The sequence below is a fragment of the Alligator sinensis genome, unplaced genomic scaffold (genome assembly GCF_000455745.1).
Source record: "Alligator sinensis unplaced genomic scaffold, ASM45574v1 scaffold73_1, whole genome shotgun sequence".
Taxonomy (NCBI): Eukaryota; Metazoa; Chordata; order Crocodylia; family Alligatoridae; genus Alligator; species Alligator sinensis.
Window position 1 is genome coordinate 4,216,740 of NW_005841838.1, and position 19,049 is coordinate 4,235,788.

General features: G+C 42.4%; 1 protein-coding gene across 1 annotated transcript in view; it reads right to left on the reverse strand.

The window, feature by feature from the left end:
• Window positions 1-19,049, reverse strand: part of LOC102383324 — a 186,712-nt gene that overhangs the window by 124,556 nt on the left and 43,107 nt on the right. The window contains exons 11-14 of the mRNA XM_014519708.2: window positions 14,899-15,081; window positions 10,068-10,220; window positions 8,016-8,160; window positions 1,463-1,621 (exon numbers count right to left, since the gene is read on the reverse strand). Coding sequence (XP_014375194.2) covers window positions 1,463-1,621; window positions 8,016-8,160; window positions 10,068-10,220; window positions 14,899-15,081 — 640 coding nt within the window. The remainder of the gene's footprint in view (window positions 1-1,462; window positions 1,622-8,015; window positions 8,161-10,067; window positions 10,221-14,898; window positions 15,082-19,049) is intronic.

The following is a 19,049-nucleotide window of genomic DNA, read 5'->3' on the forward strand; positions in this document are numbered from 1 at the left end:
TCCTCCTCCCCCCTCCCCGCCCTGTCAAGCCTCTGTTCTTCCCCTTCCCCCCAGCATATGCTCCATGCTGGTGGGTACCATCCCCTTTTTAGTCTGGATCACTGAACATGGCCCCAGGCCAGCCTTATAGCAGCTGTGTGGGCTGTACGCCATTGCTATGGGCTAGCCAGGGGCTGTGCTAAGTGTCCCAGGCTGCAGCATGCATAGAGCCTGCTAGCATGGAAAAAAGGTAAGTGGAGGAAGGAGAGGGGCATGCTGGGGAGCAGAGGTTGTAGAGAGGAGATAGTGGGTGCAGAGGCAGTGGGAGGAGAGGAGAAGGCAGGCAGCTGCTGTAGTTATGGCCCTGACCCCAGGTAGGGCTGGAACCTAAGCCAAAGCAGCTGGCTGCTCCCCACCATGCAATTTAAAATAAGAGACTCCACACACACACACACACACACACACCCATGTTAAAATGGGGAAAAAAACTCATCCTAGAATCAAGGAAATAAGGTAACACTGGCAGCAGGGACCAGAACACTATCCATAACTTGGCTGCAATGGCTGTCCACCAAAGTGATTGTCAAATCAAAAGAATTTGTGGCAGGCAGGAAAATTAAGTTCATTGGGCTAATTTCTTTTCACATACATTTATGGCACACTGTAGAGTTCAGTGGACTTCCTTCTGATTTATATCAACGTAAGTAAGACAGAATCATGGTCCTGATTCTGATGCATTTTGAGGTTCTATTAATTCACAATTTAAAATATTCTATGAAAAAAGGAAGAGGTGAAGGAATAGAAAAGCCACAGGGGTTTAACCCACAGGCCTGCTGCACAGCATCCAATTCTATAGCTCAGCACAGGAGCACAGAATGACAGGAAAGTAGGGCTGGAAGGGATCTCACAAGGTTATCTAGTCAAGCCTCCAACTCAAGGCAGGACGATCCCCACCTAACCATCCCAGCCAAATCTAACCTGCTTTTGAAAATTTCTAAGGACGGAGCTTATACAACTTCGCTAGGTAACCTGTTCCAATACCAGATCATCTGCATATTCAGAAAGTTCTTCCTAATCTCCAGTCTAAATTTCCCCTGCTGCAGCTTGAGGCTGCTGTTCCTAGTTCTGTTCCCAAAAGCCACAGAAAAAAGCCCATCTCCATCCTCTCTATAATCACCCTTCAGGTATTTGAAGACTTATGAACTCTCTCTGCCCATCCCCCCAGTCTACTCTTCTCCAAGCTAAATAACCCTAATTCTTTCAGCCTTTCCTCATAAGTCTCATCTCCCAGGTCTCTGATAATTTTTGTTGTCCTGCGTTGGACTCTTCCCAAAATGTCCATGTCCTTGAAGTGTGAGGCCCAAAACAGATGGTGTTACCAGTGCTGAACACAGAAGAATTGATTCACTTGATTTGCAAGTGACAGTCCCGTTGATACAACCCAGGATTCTGTTGGCTTTTTTTGCAAGAAGAGCACACATACCCGAATGGAAAGTGACATCTGAATATGAGGAATATTTCCACATTTCCCAGTCAAACTCTTTGCTAAGAATGTCATCAGGAATGGAATCACGGAGGTATTCTTTCAGTGGGTCGTCTGTCTCCAGGAGTTGAGAGAGATGACTCCAGACAAAAGAACCCACTGAAACAAAGAAAAATTTCTGTAAATCAGAGAAGTAAGAATTGTCCGGGCCAGATTTTTCACTTTACACCTGTGTAAATCAAAATCACTCTCCTGGCTGAGTGGAATTAATTCCAACTTTATACACTTTTATGTAACTGAGATCAGAATCTAGCTCGCTAGTTAATCTCATCAGTGGCAAAGTTATTTAAAACTCAGTCCTAGAGCATCCTAACATCACAGAAAGGACAGATTTTATCTGCAGTTACACTGTTGACAGTTATTAATTTACCAATTGGTCTAATTAAGTGAATAGCTTTTAAAGTTAAGCAACCTCATTATTTGCAGTATGCAAGGGATTTTCTGAACTAAGTGCATCTGGCATGCTGACCAGTTATAGCAGTGTGGCCCTAATGATATATTGTAGATTTCCATTAGTACAACAGAGCAGATTCTCTGTTAATTCACAGTGAAGATTGTCCATTATGTAATAACACATATACAAATTTACATTTAAAGAACAGCCCTGTTGCAAAGTCAAGTATTCAGAAGGTCAGAATGCAACCTTAATTTAGTCCCTTCATTTTGTGTGAATGTTTTTCTTCATGGCTTTCCCCATCACAGGATAGGAAGCTAATAGCATGGTCCAGAATAGAGCCTAGCTGCCCTACATCCCAGTCCAGTTCCCCTCACTTTCTTTTAATCCAAGTAGTTTTAATTTAACTTTCAACATTTCCTTTAAAAAAAAAAACAACAAAAGAAACAAATTATTTCATGTAGAAACATACTGATGGTCATCAGAAAAACTGGTCATTAGGTCATCTTGCATTCTATGCCTAACTTTGACATGTAGTCTAGTGGTTACAAAAAACATAGACAAGATCAGAGATCTGGTACAGTTATTCTGAAAGGCAAATCCAGCTACCAATGCTGCACTGTTTCCCATATCCTGTGTAGAGAGTATTCTCATTTCCCAGCTGCGCAGACATACTAGAGAGCTTTGCCAGTCTGGTGGTTGAGGGGTGCTGAGGACAGATGGACTGTGCAAGGAATTTACCTGCTAGCCTAGCAAGCTTGACTAAGCATACGCAAGTAGAGATTTTTCAGACTCTCACAACTCATCCAAAACTGGAGGTATTTTCATAGGGACAGGAAAAAGCATCTGTGATCTTTAGACTGGGGTAAAACTTCAAGCCCCTTCTTAAAATAAGGGAGGCACTAAAAATCTTCAAAAATGGCTTGGAAAAAAAAACAACCTAACTCTCACAATACTATTAACCTCTTCTCTGTCTCAGTTTTGAAAATGACTGAATCATTTTGGGGGAATTGTACAGAAGGCAGGAAGAAGGAAAAAAAAAATCAACCTAGGGCAGAAAACAAACCTAGAAACTTTTATGGTAAGCAGCTAAATTTTGGCAAAGTTGCATGCAGTTGAGAACAGAGCCTTCTAAAGGCAAATGATAGGCAGCCTTAAATATAGGCATCACTGGGTGCATCTACATGTGCTAGTATCATGGAGCAGTAAACTCTGGCACACATCATGCCAGAGTTTATTGCTCCCAGGCACCATATTTACACATGCACCTGGGACCACAGCACATTGAGCCAGGGTGGAGTATCCCCAGCTGACAGGGAGCCTCGGGCGGACTGGTGTCAGTCTGCCAGCCTGGGGCTGCTCTGACCCAGCTCAATGTGCTGTGGAGGAGCTGGCTGGGGCACATGGGTGCTTCAATGCAGGGCTAACTGACAGGCAGTCCCCACACTGAAGCTCCCTTATGCCCCAGACAGCCCCATCAACATCTACACATGCATTGCTGTGCAGCAAATAACACCACCACAGGATAATACTTGTATTTACAAGTAGTAACCTATGGTGGAGTTTATTAGTTAACTGCAGGGGCAGGCAATTATTTTGGGCAGAGGGCCGCTTACTGAGTTTTGGCAAGCCATTGAGGGCCGCATGACAGGCAGCCCAGGGCAGATAAATATTAAATTTTCTAAATTTTTTAGGGGCCCTGCGGGCTGTATAGAATGGCCTGGCGGGTTGCATCCAGCCCCCGGGCCGCATTTTGCCCACCCCTGGTTTACTGTAACCTCATAGGGCTGTACATGTAGATAGAGACTCTACTGAGGAGATAATTCAGCTCTGCAGTAAATGTCTCATGGAGACATGCTCACTACCACCTTTACCAATAATGCCACCTAAGCAAACACCTGGAATGAGAACTTCCCTCTAGGTTTACAATTCCACCTGCAATCTTATGTCCATTCTACAAGGAAACTGGCAATAAAAGCCTTTGTCACATGGTAAATAAAGCATTTCACTACTGAGCCTGTAACTGTTTTTGAAACTCCCAGCCACTGTGCATCGACTGTAAATAAAACAACCTGAGTTGTAGTATCTAAAACAATCGTATTCTTCATAAAACGGTTTGGTTTTCTGGTACCTTGTTCAGAATCAAATACATAAAAAACTCCAACATAAGTTTTGGAAGTGTACTTGGTAGCTGTGTTGATCTGAGATAAGAAGACTGTGGTGGGGCCACTCTCAGGGACCGGAAGCACCAGGGACAGACCCTGACATTCCTGGTGGAGGACTCAGGGATCCTGGCCCCGCTCAAAACTTACCGGAGAGGCAGGACAGGAACAGGAAGAAGCCGCGTGAGCTGGCGTTGTGCCGCCTTTTCAAGTGCCTGTCAATCAAGCTGGGCAGTGGCTGGATGATGACGGCAGCTGCGACCACCACTGCAGGAGCTTTAAAAACCCTGGCAGAAGCCGGGTGCAAGGGGGGGAACTCAAGAGGCAAAAATGACTTTTAAGAGACACTCTCATGGACCCAGAGGGAGACAGCCTTCCATTTCCAGCTCCCTCTGTGCAAAAATGAAGTTTATTTCCTACTTACGGGGACTTTTTACCATCTGGTACCATCTATACATTTCCCAGAGCCTGATGAAGGGACTTTAATCCTGAAAGCTTGCAGAAAAGGACAATTGTTTTGCAATTTCCCAGTTGGTCTAATAAAAGGTATCATTTTGGAACCAAGAGTTCTAGTTTTTTGTATGTCTAACATAAGCTTTGGGTATGTTATCTACTGTATCTATGACTGTTTACATTCTGCAAGTACAGCAGTTCAGGAGAAAAGTGGCACAATACATAGGCTTTTAAGACTACTGCCCTTGATCATTGCTGCAGACAAACAAGAGTTTTGGACTCCTGCTTGTAAAATAGAAATAAACCCTGATTTTATTTCCTCCACATCACGTTAACGAGAAGAGGATCGCAAAACATATTCATTCTCGATAGACTTGAAATCACTGGGCTTTATAACCATTAATTGATGACTGCTGAAACCATTCTAAGCAAACCCCCTTCACAGCAGACCCTGAATTTGTTTAAGTACCCATGTGTGGTAAAAGAAGCTGCACAGATTCTTCGCTTTTATGCAACCCTAATTCTTATTCCTTTCTTACCAACTGAACTTTATTCTTTGGACAATTCACCACACAATCAGTGCTTTAAACCTAGTGTGGTGCCTAGTATTTCTGCTCAGGTTTAGTGTTTAGTTCAGCATCTAATGTCAGCAATCTGGCTCAGGTCAGAGAGTAATCAGTTAGGCTAGGGACAGAAGTTACACATAAGCCAGTTTAAGTAATCAGAAACTGGTTTAAACCTGTAGCAAAACAGATGTTCAGTGCACATAAACCAGTTTCAAAATGGCTGAAACTGGTTTAAAGATAAACCTGGTTGAATGCAGTATCAGACTTAACTGATTTGGGTCAAACCAGTTGATGAAACTTCTCTCCCAGACCCCTTCCTGCTTCAAGTTAAATCACAGTCTCCCAGCATCCCAGCATGCTCTGCAGCCCTGGGCTGGGCTGTACTGCCTACTCAGAGAGTAGGGCTGACCCCACCCCTCTGCTCCCTAGCTGGAGCAGTGAGGGCTGGCTGACAAAGGGGTGGGAGGCAAGCCCCATTGGAGATGTGGGCCAGTCAAAAAAGGGAGGACTTCCCCTCACTCAGCAAACCCCAGGTGGGGTCTGGGACCAGGGAGGGGGGTTAAAAACCCCTTCCCCTGCTCAAACTTACTGCTGGTTACAACTGTGGATTACAAATCCCAGAGGCACCTAGAAGGGAAGGGAAGTGATCAGCAACCCTGCAAAGTCCTGCTGCTATAATTCTGGACTGAAAATCTCAGAGACCTCGGGGGCAGCAGGAAGAGATAGCAAACATACAGACCATGCTGGCTGCTTTCCAGAGAACCGTGCTCTATCACAAGCCGGCTTCTGACCTGAGCCACTGCAGGCATGCAGCTGCATTTCCTGAATCAAAGGTAAAATGGCTGTTCACTTCTGTTTCAATTTAATCTGTGCAGTTTAGACTAACCTGCAAAGACTGAATCGATTCTGCCTTAGACTTTGACTAGGGCTGTGTGAAATTTCGCTGGCCGTTTCATTTTGACACTGTTTTGACTCATTTCAAGCTCGAAACACAGAAATTGAAATGGAACAAAGGGCTTCAAAACAGCCTTGAAACAAAATGAAGCAAGTCGAAATGTTTCAAAAGTTTTGAAGCAGCCAGGTGGTGGGAGACAGGGGAGAACCAGGGCTATGCTCCCAGTGGTTCTGCTGCCCCATGTGGCTCAGTTGGGAGCACAGCCCTGGCTCTACCCGTCTCCCACAGCCAGGCTGCAGGAAGCCGATCACAGCGCAGGGGAAGGGAACTGAACCCAGTGACTCAGTTGTCCTCCCCAGCACTGCGATCCATTGGGCTGGGGAACAGAACTGAGCCCAGCTGAGCTGAGTTCCCTTCCCCAGCCCAATTGTAGCTCTGGGGAGGGGAACTCAGCTCAGCTGGGCTCAGTTCCCTTCCCCAGCCCAGTCAATTGCTGCACTGGGGAAGGGAACTGAGCGATCAGACTGTTCCCTTCCCCAGTTCGCCGGTCCCAGGCAGAAGCACCCGGCTTCCCTCCCTCATCTGGCAGGCAGATCAGGGGCCCATAACCCTGGGAGGATTGACACAGCCCCCACAGCCCTCCTGGGGTTGCAAGCCCCAGATATGCCTGCCGGATGAGAGAGGCTGTTTTGAGCTTCCCCATTATAGCATACAGGCAAAACAGCATCAAAACAGTGTCACTGTTTTGACGAAATGAAACGGAACAGCGGTTTTGAATCGAAACAAAATTTGAAATGAAACACTGTTCCATCAAAACCTCAAAGTGCAAGTCGAAATGGAACGGTGCTGTTTCGCACAACCTTATTTTTGACTGTCTGTACCTAGCCCCAAAGAGTTACTCAAGCAAGCAGGATGAAATTAAGCAAATAAGTAATAATACTTGTCTGAGCTCTACTGTTTTTCCAGATATATTTATACATGTTTTAAATAGCTGCTAAGCTGTTACCTATGTACTATATATTTGGGTATAAGTACATAAGAAAGATAGAGAGAAGTTTTTTGCATCCTTTCTAAACCACCTTATTCTCTTAACTGTATTTTTCACTTAGAGAATTATTAATGATTTGTTGTTTCTGTTGTTTACCACTAGCTCTGTAGTTTCCACACTGTTCTCCAGAGCACTTCCCAGTGGTCTGAGGAGCTGCTCCTGTCACAATGATGAAAGATACCTCAGTAAGTCTTGCTGATGGTTCCAGAAAAGTAAAAAACTCTTAAGGTTTCCACAAGCTTTTTGACCAAGTAACAAACAAAAAAAAAAGAATCAATGCATCTCTCTCTGGATTCTCCAGACATCCTTTGTCTCTGCTGTATAGTTTTGGCCTCCTTTGCATTTGTTTCCCACAGTTTATGCTGTATTCTATTGCATCTGTAATGTTTGGGGGTAGTTCAGCTTACAGCAAAGGCCAAGTGACAAGGAAAGAAGTGCAGTGGAAGCTGTAGTCAGTAAAAGGTGATTCAGTAATAACAAAAGTGCACTCTGCACTAAGTAGACACATATAAGACAGGAAAATAAGGAACATTTTAAAGAAATATTTGGAAAAACATTTTTCCAATTCTCATTTCTTACCATGTTATTTTTAGAAATGTAGAAAATTGTTCATTTTTCTGGTACTTTTCTCTTTCTCCATTCCAGAATTATGCAATTAGCCATTTGGTATTCAGAATATAATAATACCTAGCAGGGCTCCATGTTTATCCCTAATTTTCCTTGATATTGTAAATGGGTGACTATTAAAAAAAAGTGAAAAAAAAAACTAGGGGAACCCTCTCTTGCTTTTATTTCATTTTTCACTGAACTGTTATCTTTTTTTCTTAAAGGAAAAAAAAGCCAATTATAATTGCTTTAAAGTACGTAAGGTGGACCTGAGATGGGCTGCTGCTGCTTGCAGCTTAAGATTCCTACTAAAGTCAAAATTTTTAAAAGAGCCAGAAATTAAAATATTAAAAGTACTTGTCTGCTGACCTTGGCTAGATGTCTCTCGCTGAAAAGTCTGTTGCACTTGGCGAAATAGCTCTTTACTCGGACATTTCATTGCTGTATAATATGAAGCAATTCTTATTTCCACATCGTCATCAGCGGCTTGATACAGCTGGACTAATATGGTTCGCTAAAAGGGGAAAAATGATCAGAAACAGGCTAAAGGACCCAAGTACCCAAACATAGCTCGCATGGACTGATTTTAAGGTAAAAGGTTTACTAGTACAGGACCAAATCCAGTTCCACATAAAGAGTCTGATCCTGCTAACAGCTGTGTGTAAGTAGCTTTTCTTCATGTGAGCAGATGCTCTTCCCTTCAAAAGCCCTTTGGTGCCATGACTCCCATCCAGCCCCTTCCCCTCAGAACTCCTTCCAAATGTTTCCTCCTACCCCTCAAAGCCCCTAACCAAGGGACAGGCAGGGGCAGGGCTTTAACTACCCTCTGCCCCACAGCATGCCCTTAGCTGGTCTCCGCTGTCCTCCACTCTCAACAAATAGAAACAAACAGCTGGGTCAGGGAAGGGCTTGCTTCAGCTTTTTGTAATGCCCCTACCCGGAGAGACCAATCGCTCTCATTCCACCCATTCCCAGCTTTATGCTGCCCTGATTACACCACTGGCTCAGCATCCCAGACTACATCACCTGCTGCAAGAAATAACCCAGGAAAGGAGTTACTGATTCCCTCTGCCTCATCTTTGCAACTCCCTCCTGACTCTGAGCTTTGCTGCACAGCCAGCAAGCAGCTGTACTTGCCTTCAACTCTGTCCCTCCCTTCCCTGTCTCGCGATTGTGGGTTTGAATCCACAGGGAGTAAAGCAACCCAGTACAGGGTCCTAGGTTGTGGTACACCTTTATTGGACATGCTGGAGGTGAGCAGAGAAATGTTACCAGGATAATTGTATAAGAAAGGATACCTTGAATAGCAGAAGATCAAATGTTAACACCTATGAAGGAAAGGGTTTAATAGAAATCAACTAAATAATAATGAGCCATGAAGTCAATTGACTCCCTCAGCTCATGTGAACAGTAATGCAGCTGCCCCTGCTAGGCAGTTTCTTTTAAAATTTGAGTGGAGCAGGAATCAAAGTGGGATGTAACTGCACAACTAAACCCCTCCTCAATCCACCTGTGCTCCCACCTAAACAGTTGGTTCAATATAAAGATGTTGCCAAAAAAACACTTGTTTATACCATGAAACTGCATTCAACATTTCACTCAATTTCAATGCCAGCTCTGACCTTGTAACAATGACAGGATCATGTCGGTCACTTACATGCCAGCTTGCACGGAAAACACATCAACTCATAAAATTAGCAGGAAATGCTTTATCTTTCTGGGTATAACTCAGCATGCAAGTCTTCTCAAACGTTACAGAAAATGTCATCTTTCTCTGTAGCAGAACATTCTTGAGGCAAGTTTTGCTTCAGTAAAACAAGCTGGATATAGTTTTTTATACTTTTATACCAAGTGCTATGTTAACAACTATATTTAGCTCTGTCTTCCAGCCAGCTAAGAAAAGGAATGTCCTAGATGCAACCCTTATTTTGCCTACTGCATCAAACTTCCAATACTGACACTTACCATTTCACAAGTGGAGGCGGAGGAGTGGAATGTTAAAAAACACAGAAACAAAAACAAAAAACTGCCCTACAGTCTTCAGCAAAAACATGCAAGCCACACAACTCAAGTTACTGCTGTAGAAAGCCAGCAACAGGTACCAAAACAAGCCAACTTGGATGCCACAGTTTTCCAAACACAAGCCAAGACATAGTACCTCATAATCTATAATGCAGTATTTATAGTTAGTTCACCTGTACCTTTTTGCCTATGAAAAAATGATATTTGTCAGAAAAAATCCTCCAAATAGCTCTTTTGCTTCTCTAAGAAGCACATGGAATTTTCCAGAAAGAGTTCTGCTGGGAGATACTTTTACTCTCAGTTCCCAACCATTTGTCTAGTCCATAATTTATAGCATGCAGTCTACAATCCAATATAACAATAATAAACCATCAGCCACTGACAATGTCAGTCACTTACATTGGCAGTGCAGGGAATGCGTCTGAAGGCCTGTATGGCTGCTAGTCGGATTTCGGTAGGGTTGCTTTTCTGGAATGCACACAAACTCAGGACAGGAGTGAGAGATGTGGCTGCCAGACCTGCATTTCCAATTGCTTTTAACACTAATTGAATCTGAAAATAAAAAAGCAAGGCAGAATGAGAAACTGGAGCTGGAATTGTTGCAAACGTATCCAGTCATCTGTACACAATGTTTTATTATGGCCACATTATCAAGCCTTGCTTCAAAATTCTCTGCCTAAAACAAACTTCTGCTCATTGTTGCAATTTATTGCAGCATGAGACATTCTCAATTAACAGAAAATATGATCTGATCATAAGACTGAACCACAGAACCAAATTCACCTGTAGACAGGATGCGAAGAGTATTATCTTAGATACTTTAGGATAGCTGAATTTTCTTTGCAAAATTTCAGAACAGAAATTACTGGTAGCAGCCTTGATCCAGGCTAGCAGTTTGGATCAAAAAGGGTGATTGAAGACCATCTGCCTATCAGCCAGAGAATTAGACCTGGTCACAAATTAAAATTTTGTTGGCATAGTTATATCTAGTAGCATGGTGAAAAAACCAAAAAACTATCCCAGCAAAAATGCTATTGTAGAAGCAGTTATACTAGCAACATAGCCCTTTTTGCCAGAGTTACTTATTTCGTGTGGAAAATTGGTGTAAGCTAAGCCAATAAAACCACTCTTTTGCCAGCGTAAGCTGTATCTTCAGTATACCAGTTACACTAGGATGCATATACCAGCAAATCCTTTTTTGTTGAGACAAGGCTGTACATGCATAGAAAATCTGTTTCCCTGTAACCAAAATGGCACTTAAGTGAAATTGGCTTGGAACTGTAAAACTACAAAGGCATAAAAATATAGTTCATATGCATTTCAACATGTCAGGAGATCGGATATAGCATAAACTATTTCAAGTACTTTAAAACCATATCTTATTTTGATTGGGGTAAAAACTTGGTGGGAAATTCTGGATTTCTGGATACAAAGATTTCATAGATTTTCATAGACATTCAGGCTGGAAGGGACCCCGAAGGGATCATCGAGTCCAGCCCCTGACCCCAGAGGCAGGAAGTCAGCAGGGATCATTGGATCCCAGCAAGATAAACATCCAAATGTCTCTTGAAGGTGTTCAAAGTGGGTGTTTGAACTACCTCCAGTGGCAGGCTATTCCAGACCTTGGGGGGCTCGGACAGTAAAGAAATTCTTCCTTATGTCCAGCCTGAAACGGTCTTGCAGGAGTTTATAACCATTCAACCTCGTCATCCCTTGGGGCGCTCGGGTGAACAAACGTTCCCCCAGATACTGGTGGTCACCCCTGATAAACTTACAGGTGGCCATCAGATCACCCCTGAGCCTCCGCTTTTCCAGGCTAAAGAGCCCCATAGCTCTCAGCCTGTCATCGTAAGGTCTATTTTCCTGACCTCTGATCATGCGCATGGCTCTTTTGTGGCCTCTTGCAAGCTTCTCCACATCCTTTTTGAATTGTGGGGCCCAAAATTGGATGCAGTACTTCGCCAAGGCCAAGTACAAGGGGAGAATGGCGTCCCAGCATTTGCTTGAGAAGCATCTATGGATGCAAGCCAGCATTTTGCTCGCTTTAGTAGCTGCAGCATCGCATTGAAGGCTCATGTTCATCTTGTGGTCAGTGATGACCCCCAAGTCTCTTTCTTGGCTGATTAAAAAGTCATTTGCCAACAGATGCCATACAATTACCTCAGCTGTTTCCTACATCAAATATTAGGGAAACTGGCAACCTTGCAGAAACCAGACAGCATAGACAACGGTTGGAACCAGATAAATGTTGGAAAATGACAGCCTTTTAATAGCACTATTGTGCCTAAACTACATATAATCAACAGATTCAAGTTCTGGTAGGTCAACTGATCTTTTTGTGGTTCTTAGATAAACTGTATCATACAAAGCCTGATTTTTCTCCTGTACCAGCGTCAGTCAAGAGTAACTGAAGCCAACCAAGATTAAATGCAATAGAAACCAGCGTAAATGAATAAGCCTGAGGCCCCATTTGCTGTCAGATGTTTCTGATAAGATCTCAGCCAGGAGATTCTTTCCACTGTATTTGGATGTTAATTGTTCCATGACAATTTTAGTAGAATTCTCCTAAGCCACAGTCCTCTTCCTCCTACCCCTTGCAGCATGGAGCTGACCAACTTCTGGTTGCTGCCAGGATTGTGAATGTAAACACATGGGCTAGGGACAGACATTCAAAATGCCTGAGCCTAAATTGATTCAATCTTTGCAGGTTAGGTTAACTTGGCTAGGCTAAATCAGCTTTGTAACTGCACAGACATCCCAGAAATGCAGGCACATGCCTGCGGTGGCTCAGGCTAGAAGTCGGGGGGGGGGTGCTAGAGCAGCCCTCCCTTCCTTCCACAGTACTGAGCTGAGGGGGGCCATGGCCAGGCCCTGGCAGGATACTCTGATTAGCACAGCAGAGATTTGATAACAGTGTTTATCACCCCATTAAGAAAACAGAGGGACATTACCAGCTATCTGTTGATTCTGCATAGATGGTAGCCAGCATGTGGTCTGCTAATACACAGACACCTCCTCAGCAAGGCAGAGGGGAGCAGGAATTCTTGCTTAGCAGAGAGTGGTGAGGGGGAGGGGGGAAGCAGCCTGCAGTCTCTGGAGCTGCAGCCAGGAAGCAGAGAGACCCGCCCAACCCAGAGAGCATGCCAGGATACTGGGGGAGTCTGATTTATCTTAAACCAGCAAGAGGTCTGGGACAGATATTGCATAAACTGGTTTGAGCAATAACAGTTAAGTCTAATACAACTAGGTTTATCTCAAACCAGTTTCAGCCATTTTCAAACTGGTTTATGTGCACTGAACATCTGTTCTGTTACACGTTTAAACCAGTTTCTGATCACTTAAACCAGTTTGTGTGTAATGTCTGTCCCTAGCCATGGTTACCAGGAGCAGCCACTCTTTTTTGAAACCCCTGAAATCGCTGCCCAGGGCAGCTGCCCCTATTGTTCCCTCCCAGTTATGCCACTGCAGCCCCTGAAAGGCCACGAAAGTGAGCATTTGAACATTTTTATCTCCCTTGGAATTCAGTAAAGATGAGGGATGCTCAGCTCTCTAAAAGATTAGGCCTTTTGTATTTAGGTGCCTAGCTTAGTATGTAGATTCTTAATGATATGTAGGGGTGCGGTGCCTGTAGACGTGAGGAGAGACTGTACAGCGCATCATGCTAATTAGAATGGTTCCATCAGCCTCTGCTTTGTGCATCAGTGTCCATATGCTTCAAAATGGCAGTGGGGGCACTTTAACTAAAGCTTGTTCAACAAGGTTTAGTTAAAGCACCCCCACCACCTTTCTGAAGCGTGGGGGCCCTGATACACGAGACACTGTGAGTGCTTTAATTAGAGTGGCTCTTGGATACACTCTAATTAAAGGACTCTGCCCCCTGCCCCCCCCCACCCCAAATCCCCAGTGCATGTGTAAAAATATGTTAGCTGTCCAACATCCATTGATTTCAATGGAAATAAGTTTGGAGATCTGTGCCAAGGGGCCTACATTGGACAGTGAGTGTGTGAAACCTTTGGCTACATTCTGCAGAGAGTTTTGAGATTTCACAGAACTGTAAATATCAAATTATTATGTATTTTCATGTAAAACTCATGCATGTAGTACCAAGGGGAAAACTCCTTTGTTACGTGAATGGCTTTTTAAAAGAAAACTAGGTTTGCTGAGAAATACATGTTGAAGAAATTAAGAGAAATCTGGCTTACTATCAGGAAACAGTTCCTAATGGGGAGAGCTATTAGACTATGGAATAGTGCCTCAAGGGAAGTGGTAGAAGAGCTATTGCCTGAATCATTTAAAAACCAGGCTAGACGCAGCATCAGAAAATATACAATTGGAAACAATTTTGCCCAGGCCAGGAGACAGAACTAGATAACTTCATACAGCAGACCTTTTCCACCTGTATTTCCATTTTCCTTCTATAATCCTATGACCCACAGGGAAGTCAAACAAGTTCAGGAATGGAATTTTTATCTCAAGAGTTCACTTGAAATTCCCATTACATAAAACTGTTTTATGAATTATTCCTTCACTAAGTAATGTATGTAGAAGTGAGAGTGAACAGACTGCTCAAATCATACAAAAAAAATAAAAGTATGCAAATGCTTTGCACATTGGGACCTTAAATAAATACCAGGAAGCACAAAACACATGATATGTTTTTGGTGCTCCTATTATACTTTCTAGCACACTTTCTAGCACTACCATAGTTGTCTGAGTTTTAAGTAGTAGAAAGAGGAAGCTAATTTAAATGAAAGGCGAACTGGTGGGAAGATATGTCCAAAAGAACAGAAAACAGTTAAAAAGGAAGAATCTAGGAATATGCACTAATTCATTCCCAGAGCAACAGACAGCTCAAACAGGAAGCAACCAGGACAATACAATTTCCCTTCTGTAGTAGATCCGCCAAGTGTCATGCCCAGCAACTCCAGCTATGCTGCAATTCCCCAGAGTAAATCAGTCTGTAACATCACAGGCTGTGGCATAGCAACTTCTTTCTGTCCACCAAGACTTTTTTTGCCCATCTCCTCCCACATAATAAAGAACATATCTGAATTTATAAAGAGAGAAACACTTATGAACTTATAGGCATTTGTGTCATTACTGCATTGTATTTCATTTTTATCATACAAGTACTTAATATTATTATATCTCAAGACAGAAAGAAAGAGTGGGCATTTGAAACTGGAAGCTGCTCTGTGGAGTTATTCCACAAATGTCTAATGGCAGATACCTGGCTGAGGTCTTCCATTTCTTCCAAGCTGCAGTTTCTTCCCAGGTATCCCTCCAGAATCCTTGTTACCATCTGCACTGCAGGTACCAGGTTACAGGCACTGGTACTTGAACAGAAGTTATGCACCATAGCTGTTATTCCTAGGAAGGTAGTCTGGCTTGCTCCTGGTGATTCTAGCAAAGGCTGTAAACCAACACAAGGACACACTGCTTAAGAAATGTAGCTCTCTTGTTAGTACTCTTAGCACTTTATGGCATTTATGTGTTCAAAGAGATCTGTAAGCATTAACTAGCTCAACTTTATAGTTTTCAGAAACAAAATTAGATTAGCAGTAAATTGAAATGCACCCCCCCCATTTTCTAATATTTTTTTCTTTGAAAGGCTTAATAAAAATATCCCAGGGCAGTTCAGAGCACAGCCCCAGAAGGAAATACAATAGGAAAGTACAATAGGAAATTCTTCCAGCCACACACGTACAAATGACAGAACTAGGAGCAATGGCGCAGCAAGGGAAGTTTAGGTTAGATATTAGGAAGAATTCTCTCACTAGGAGGGTAGTAAAACACTGGATCAGGTTACTCAGAGAGGTGGTAGAAGCTCCATCCTTGGAGGTTTTTAAGACCTGGCTAAACAAAGCTTTGGCTGAGATGATCTAGTTGGGGATGGTCCTGCTTTAAGGAGGGGGTTGGACTAGATGATCTCCTGAGGTCCCTTCCAAACCTAATTTTCTATGATTCTATGAAATGAGGACTGAATTGGCATGATTTGCAATCCAAGGAAGGACTTGAGGCTTCCCTCCAAAGTGAAATGTACTCCAAGACAATCCTCTTAGTTAGACACTGCTGTGTTTTTATCACAAATAGGACTGGGATCTCCAAGTTAATATCAAGATACAACATATAGAAACCAATGATTCAGGACTGTTGTACCCTAGCTGTAGGTAGTGTGGACATTAATACAAGTGGCTATTCTAAAGTACTCTCAACAGGGAAGTGTTTTAAATAAAGGCCCCCCATTGTAGTACAATTTAGAACAGATATAACAATTGTGGTGCACACATTAAATATAAACTTTTATTGAGGTGGAAGAGAGTAATATTATAATAAAAAGTGACACTTTATTACCCATGAATGGAGCATTAATACCAAGAGTTAATAAATGGTTAGTCATAGAATCATAGAAAAATAAGCCTGGGAGATTGTTCAGGAGATTATTTAGTTCAAACCCCTCTCAAGGCAGGGTCATCCCTTTCTAAACTATTATCTAAGTATCCAACCATTTACTTCAATGGGCCAATAAGTTATTTATAATCATGGATATCACCTTCCACTGATATAGCTATATATAATCCATTCTTCTCATGCATGTGACATGCTTACAATTGCTATAAAACATTTATGAGTCCCTTATATGCCATTTATAAGCAGTCCCTTAAAATATGGGGTTTACCCACATGCTATATATAGAGCCCACTCTTGAAAACCATTCCTCACATAAAATTAGTCTATTAAATTCAAATAGGACCTGCAGTCTGTGAAGTTTGTGGCTACTATAGCTACAACAGGCTGAAATGCTGAATTTCTGTTTTATGGGAAATGTCAAGATTTCAAAATTAAGTTTTATTCCAAATTAAAAAAAAAAAATATATAAATATTTGGCGATTTCCCATTTAACAGAATTTCCGGGGGAAAATCATTTTGGAAGATTTTGATATTTAATTTTTAGAATGTGATTATTTCCATTTTCATTATTTTTATATTTTACATTATTTTGGTATGGGATATATAAGCGTGCTAAGCAGGGGTTGCCTGTATTAATTGGTTCCTGAAAAACTGAGTATTAAGTGAAACCAAACGTTAAGCAAAACCAACTTTCACAAGCCACCAAAAGTCACCAGAATCAGGGCTGTCAGGATTCACATCAGTTTCAGTGCCAGCTGTATGATGCCAGCAAGCGTTATAACGATGTGCTGAGCGTTAAGTGGAAACATGTATCAAGGCAAAAGAAGCATTATAGTTAAATAGCGATAAGCAAAACAGCACTAAGCAGGGGTTGCCTGTATACAAATATGATTTGTGTGACACTCAAGTATGTTAATTCTCCTAGAAAATAATGGGAGTTTACAATTCTATACAGGATAATATGGATTGAATTGATTGATTGAATAAATATTATTGATTTGGCAACAGGTTTCTGTTGCACTTGCTGGCAATCAAAGCAGTTTCTGATTTGTGCTTTAGTAATGAGATAGCAACTAGGAGCTTTTCAAACCCTATACAATTTAGCTTTCTTATAGAATTGTAAACCCAAACCAACTATCAGATTAAGAGCAGATGTGGAGGTCCAGGGAGGAAAACAAAAAGATCAGCTGGAGAGAGGAAGAGATGGAAAGGAAAAAAAGCAGCTGGAGGGAGAAAGGATGAGAGGGGACAGGGGAAGCAAGGGAAACTGTTGAAAAAATCATAGTCCCAGCACTCTGAAGACAGGAATAAATCCAACAACAGCTCATAACATATCTGGTCAGTGTGTAATGAATGTCTATGAATACAGCATGGCCATTGAGCAGAATCATCATTTATGCATGGTAGTCAATCTTTTAATGTAACACACAAGTTTAATGAGCCGATTCCATGAGTAAAAGGTGTACTTATGTGTAAGTGTTTGCAGGACCATTTCTCATGAGTCATGATCTATTAACAGATGGTTCTCCAATATGCAATCTTCTAAAAAAAAAAATGAAAACAAAACTTCTCAACTAAAGGCAACATAAAGGAGAAAAATACTGAAAGCTAGTTGTGTCCCTGACTGTCTGTTTTCATAATGAACGTATCTTTCCATTAGACCTATAAATCTGTAGTCAAACCCAAGATCACCCTCAGTTCCAAAGTAAATATGCTTTTGTTAAAAAACCTTTCGTTTCAGCAGGGATTCAGAAAACTCAATGAATATTATATGAATTGTTATGAATCTTATATGAATGCAGTACGAATTGTTCCTAATACATGCTGTGGAAAGCCTATGAAACTCTTTGGCAGTTGTCCCCCTAGTACCCTAGTCTATAACATTTGATCAGGAAAAAAAGGATGTGAGAAACAGCTAGTTTGACTCTTCATGTCTAATCAATAGATCATTGGCAGTCAAGCCAAAGACGCACAAAAAATTATTATTGAGACATTCTACTCTGTTTAATAATGATTTGTTATAGCTTGCTTCTGCCCCTCCCCCTCTAGGGGATTTTTAAACACATTGAGTTACATGAATATCTATTAAGCGCTGGCCAACTAAAACAGGACAGTACAACCCATTCTTGTTGCAAAAAAGGCAAAACATTGCAGTGGGTTGTATTAACAGAAATGTTACAGGCAACCCCCACTTAGTTCTCTTAATTGGTTCCTCAAAAACCGAGCGCTAAGCGAAACAAGTGTTAAAAAAAACTGGAAGTACTTGGCAACCCAAGATGGCGACCACAAGTGTTTTTAATGACCAAAGATGGCAACTGAGAGCATTATAATGAAACTCACTGAGCACTAACTGGAATCAGGTAGCAATTTAAAATGAGTGTTATAACAAAATAGCACTAAGCAAAACTGCAGTAAGCAGGGGTTGCCTGTACTTGCAAACAAGGGAAGGGATTTTTCTGCTCTATTCAGCACTGGTAATGCCTCACCTGGAGTACTGTGTCCAATTTTGGACCCTACATTTCAAGGACGATGTGGACAGACTGGAAAGAATCCAGTGTAGAGCAACAACAATGGTTAGAAGCCTGAGAACTAGAGGTGCACCAATAGATCGGTCTGATATCAGATCAGCACCGATATAAAGAAAATTTAATATCTCGAAAATTGGCCATCTCAGCCTGATCATTTGGCCGCTAAATAGCCTGTGCATGCCTGCAGTGCAGCACAGGCAGTGAGGAGCACAGCCCAGCAGCATGGAGAGCTGACACCAGCTGATAAGTCTGGCGTAGGGGGAGGGAAGGGGCATGGGGGGAGGCAGATCAAGGCCCCCATGGAGAGGAAGGAGTGGGGCTGGAGCTGGGGCAGGGGCAGAGGCAAGTGCTGCCCAGCCAGGGTGGAGCGGGGCAGGGAGGGTGCTGGACAAAGCCAAGGGTCATCTGGGGGGAGTACAGGGCGGGGAAGCTCCAACCACTG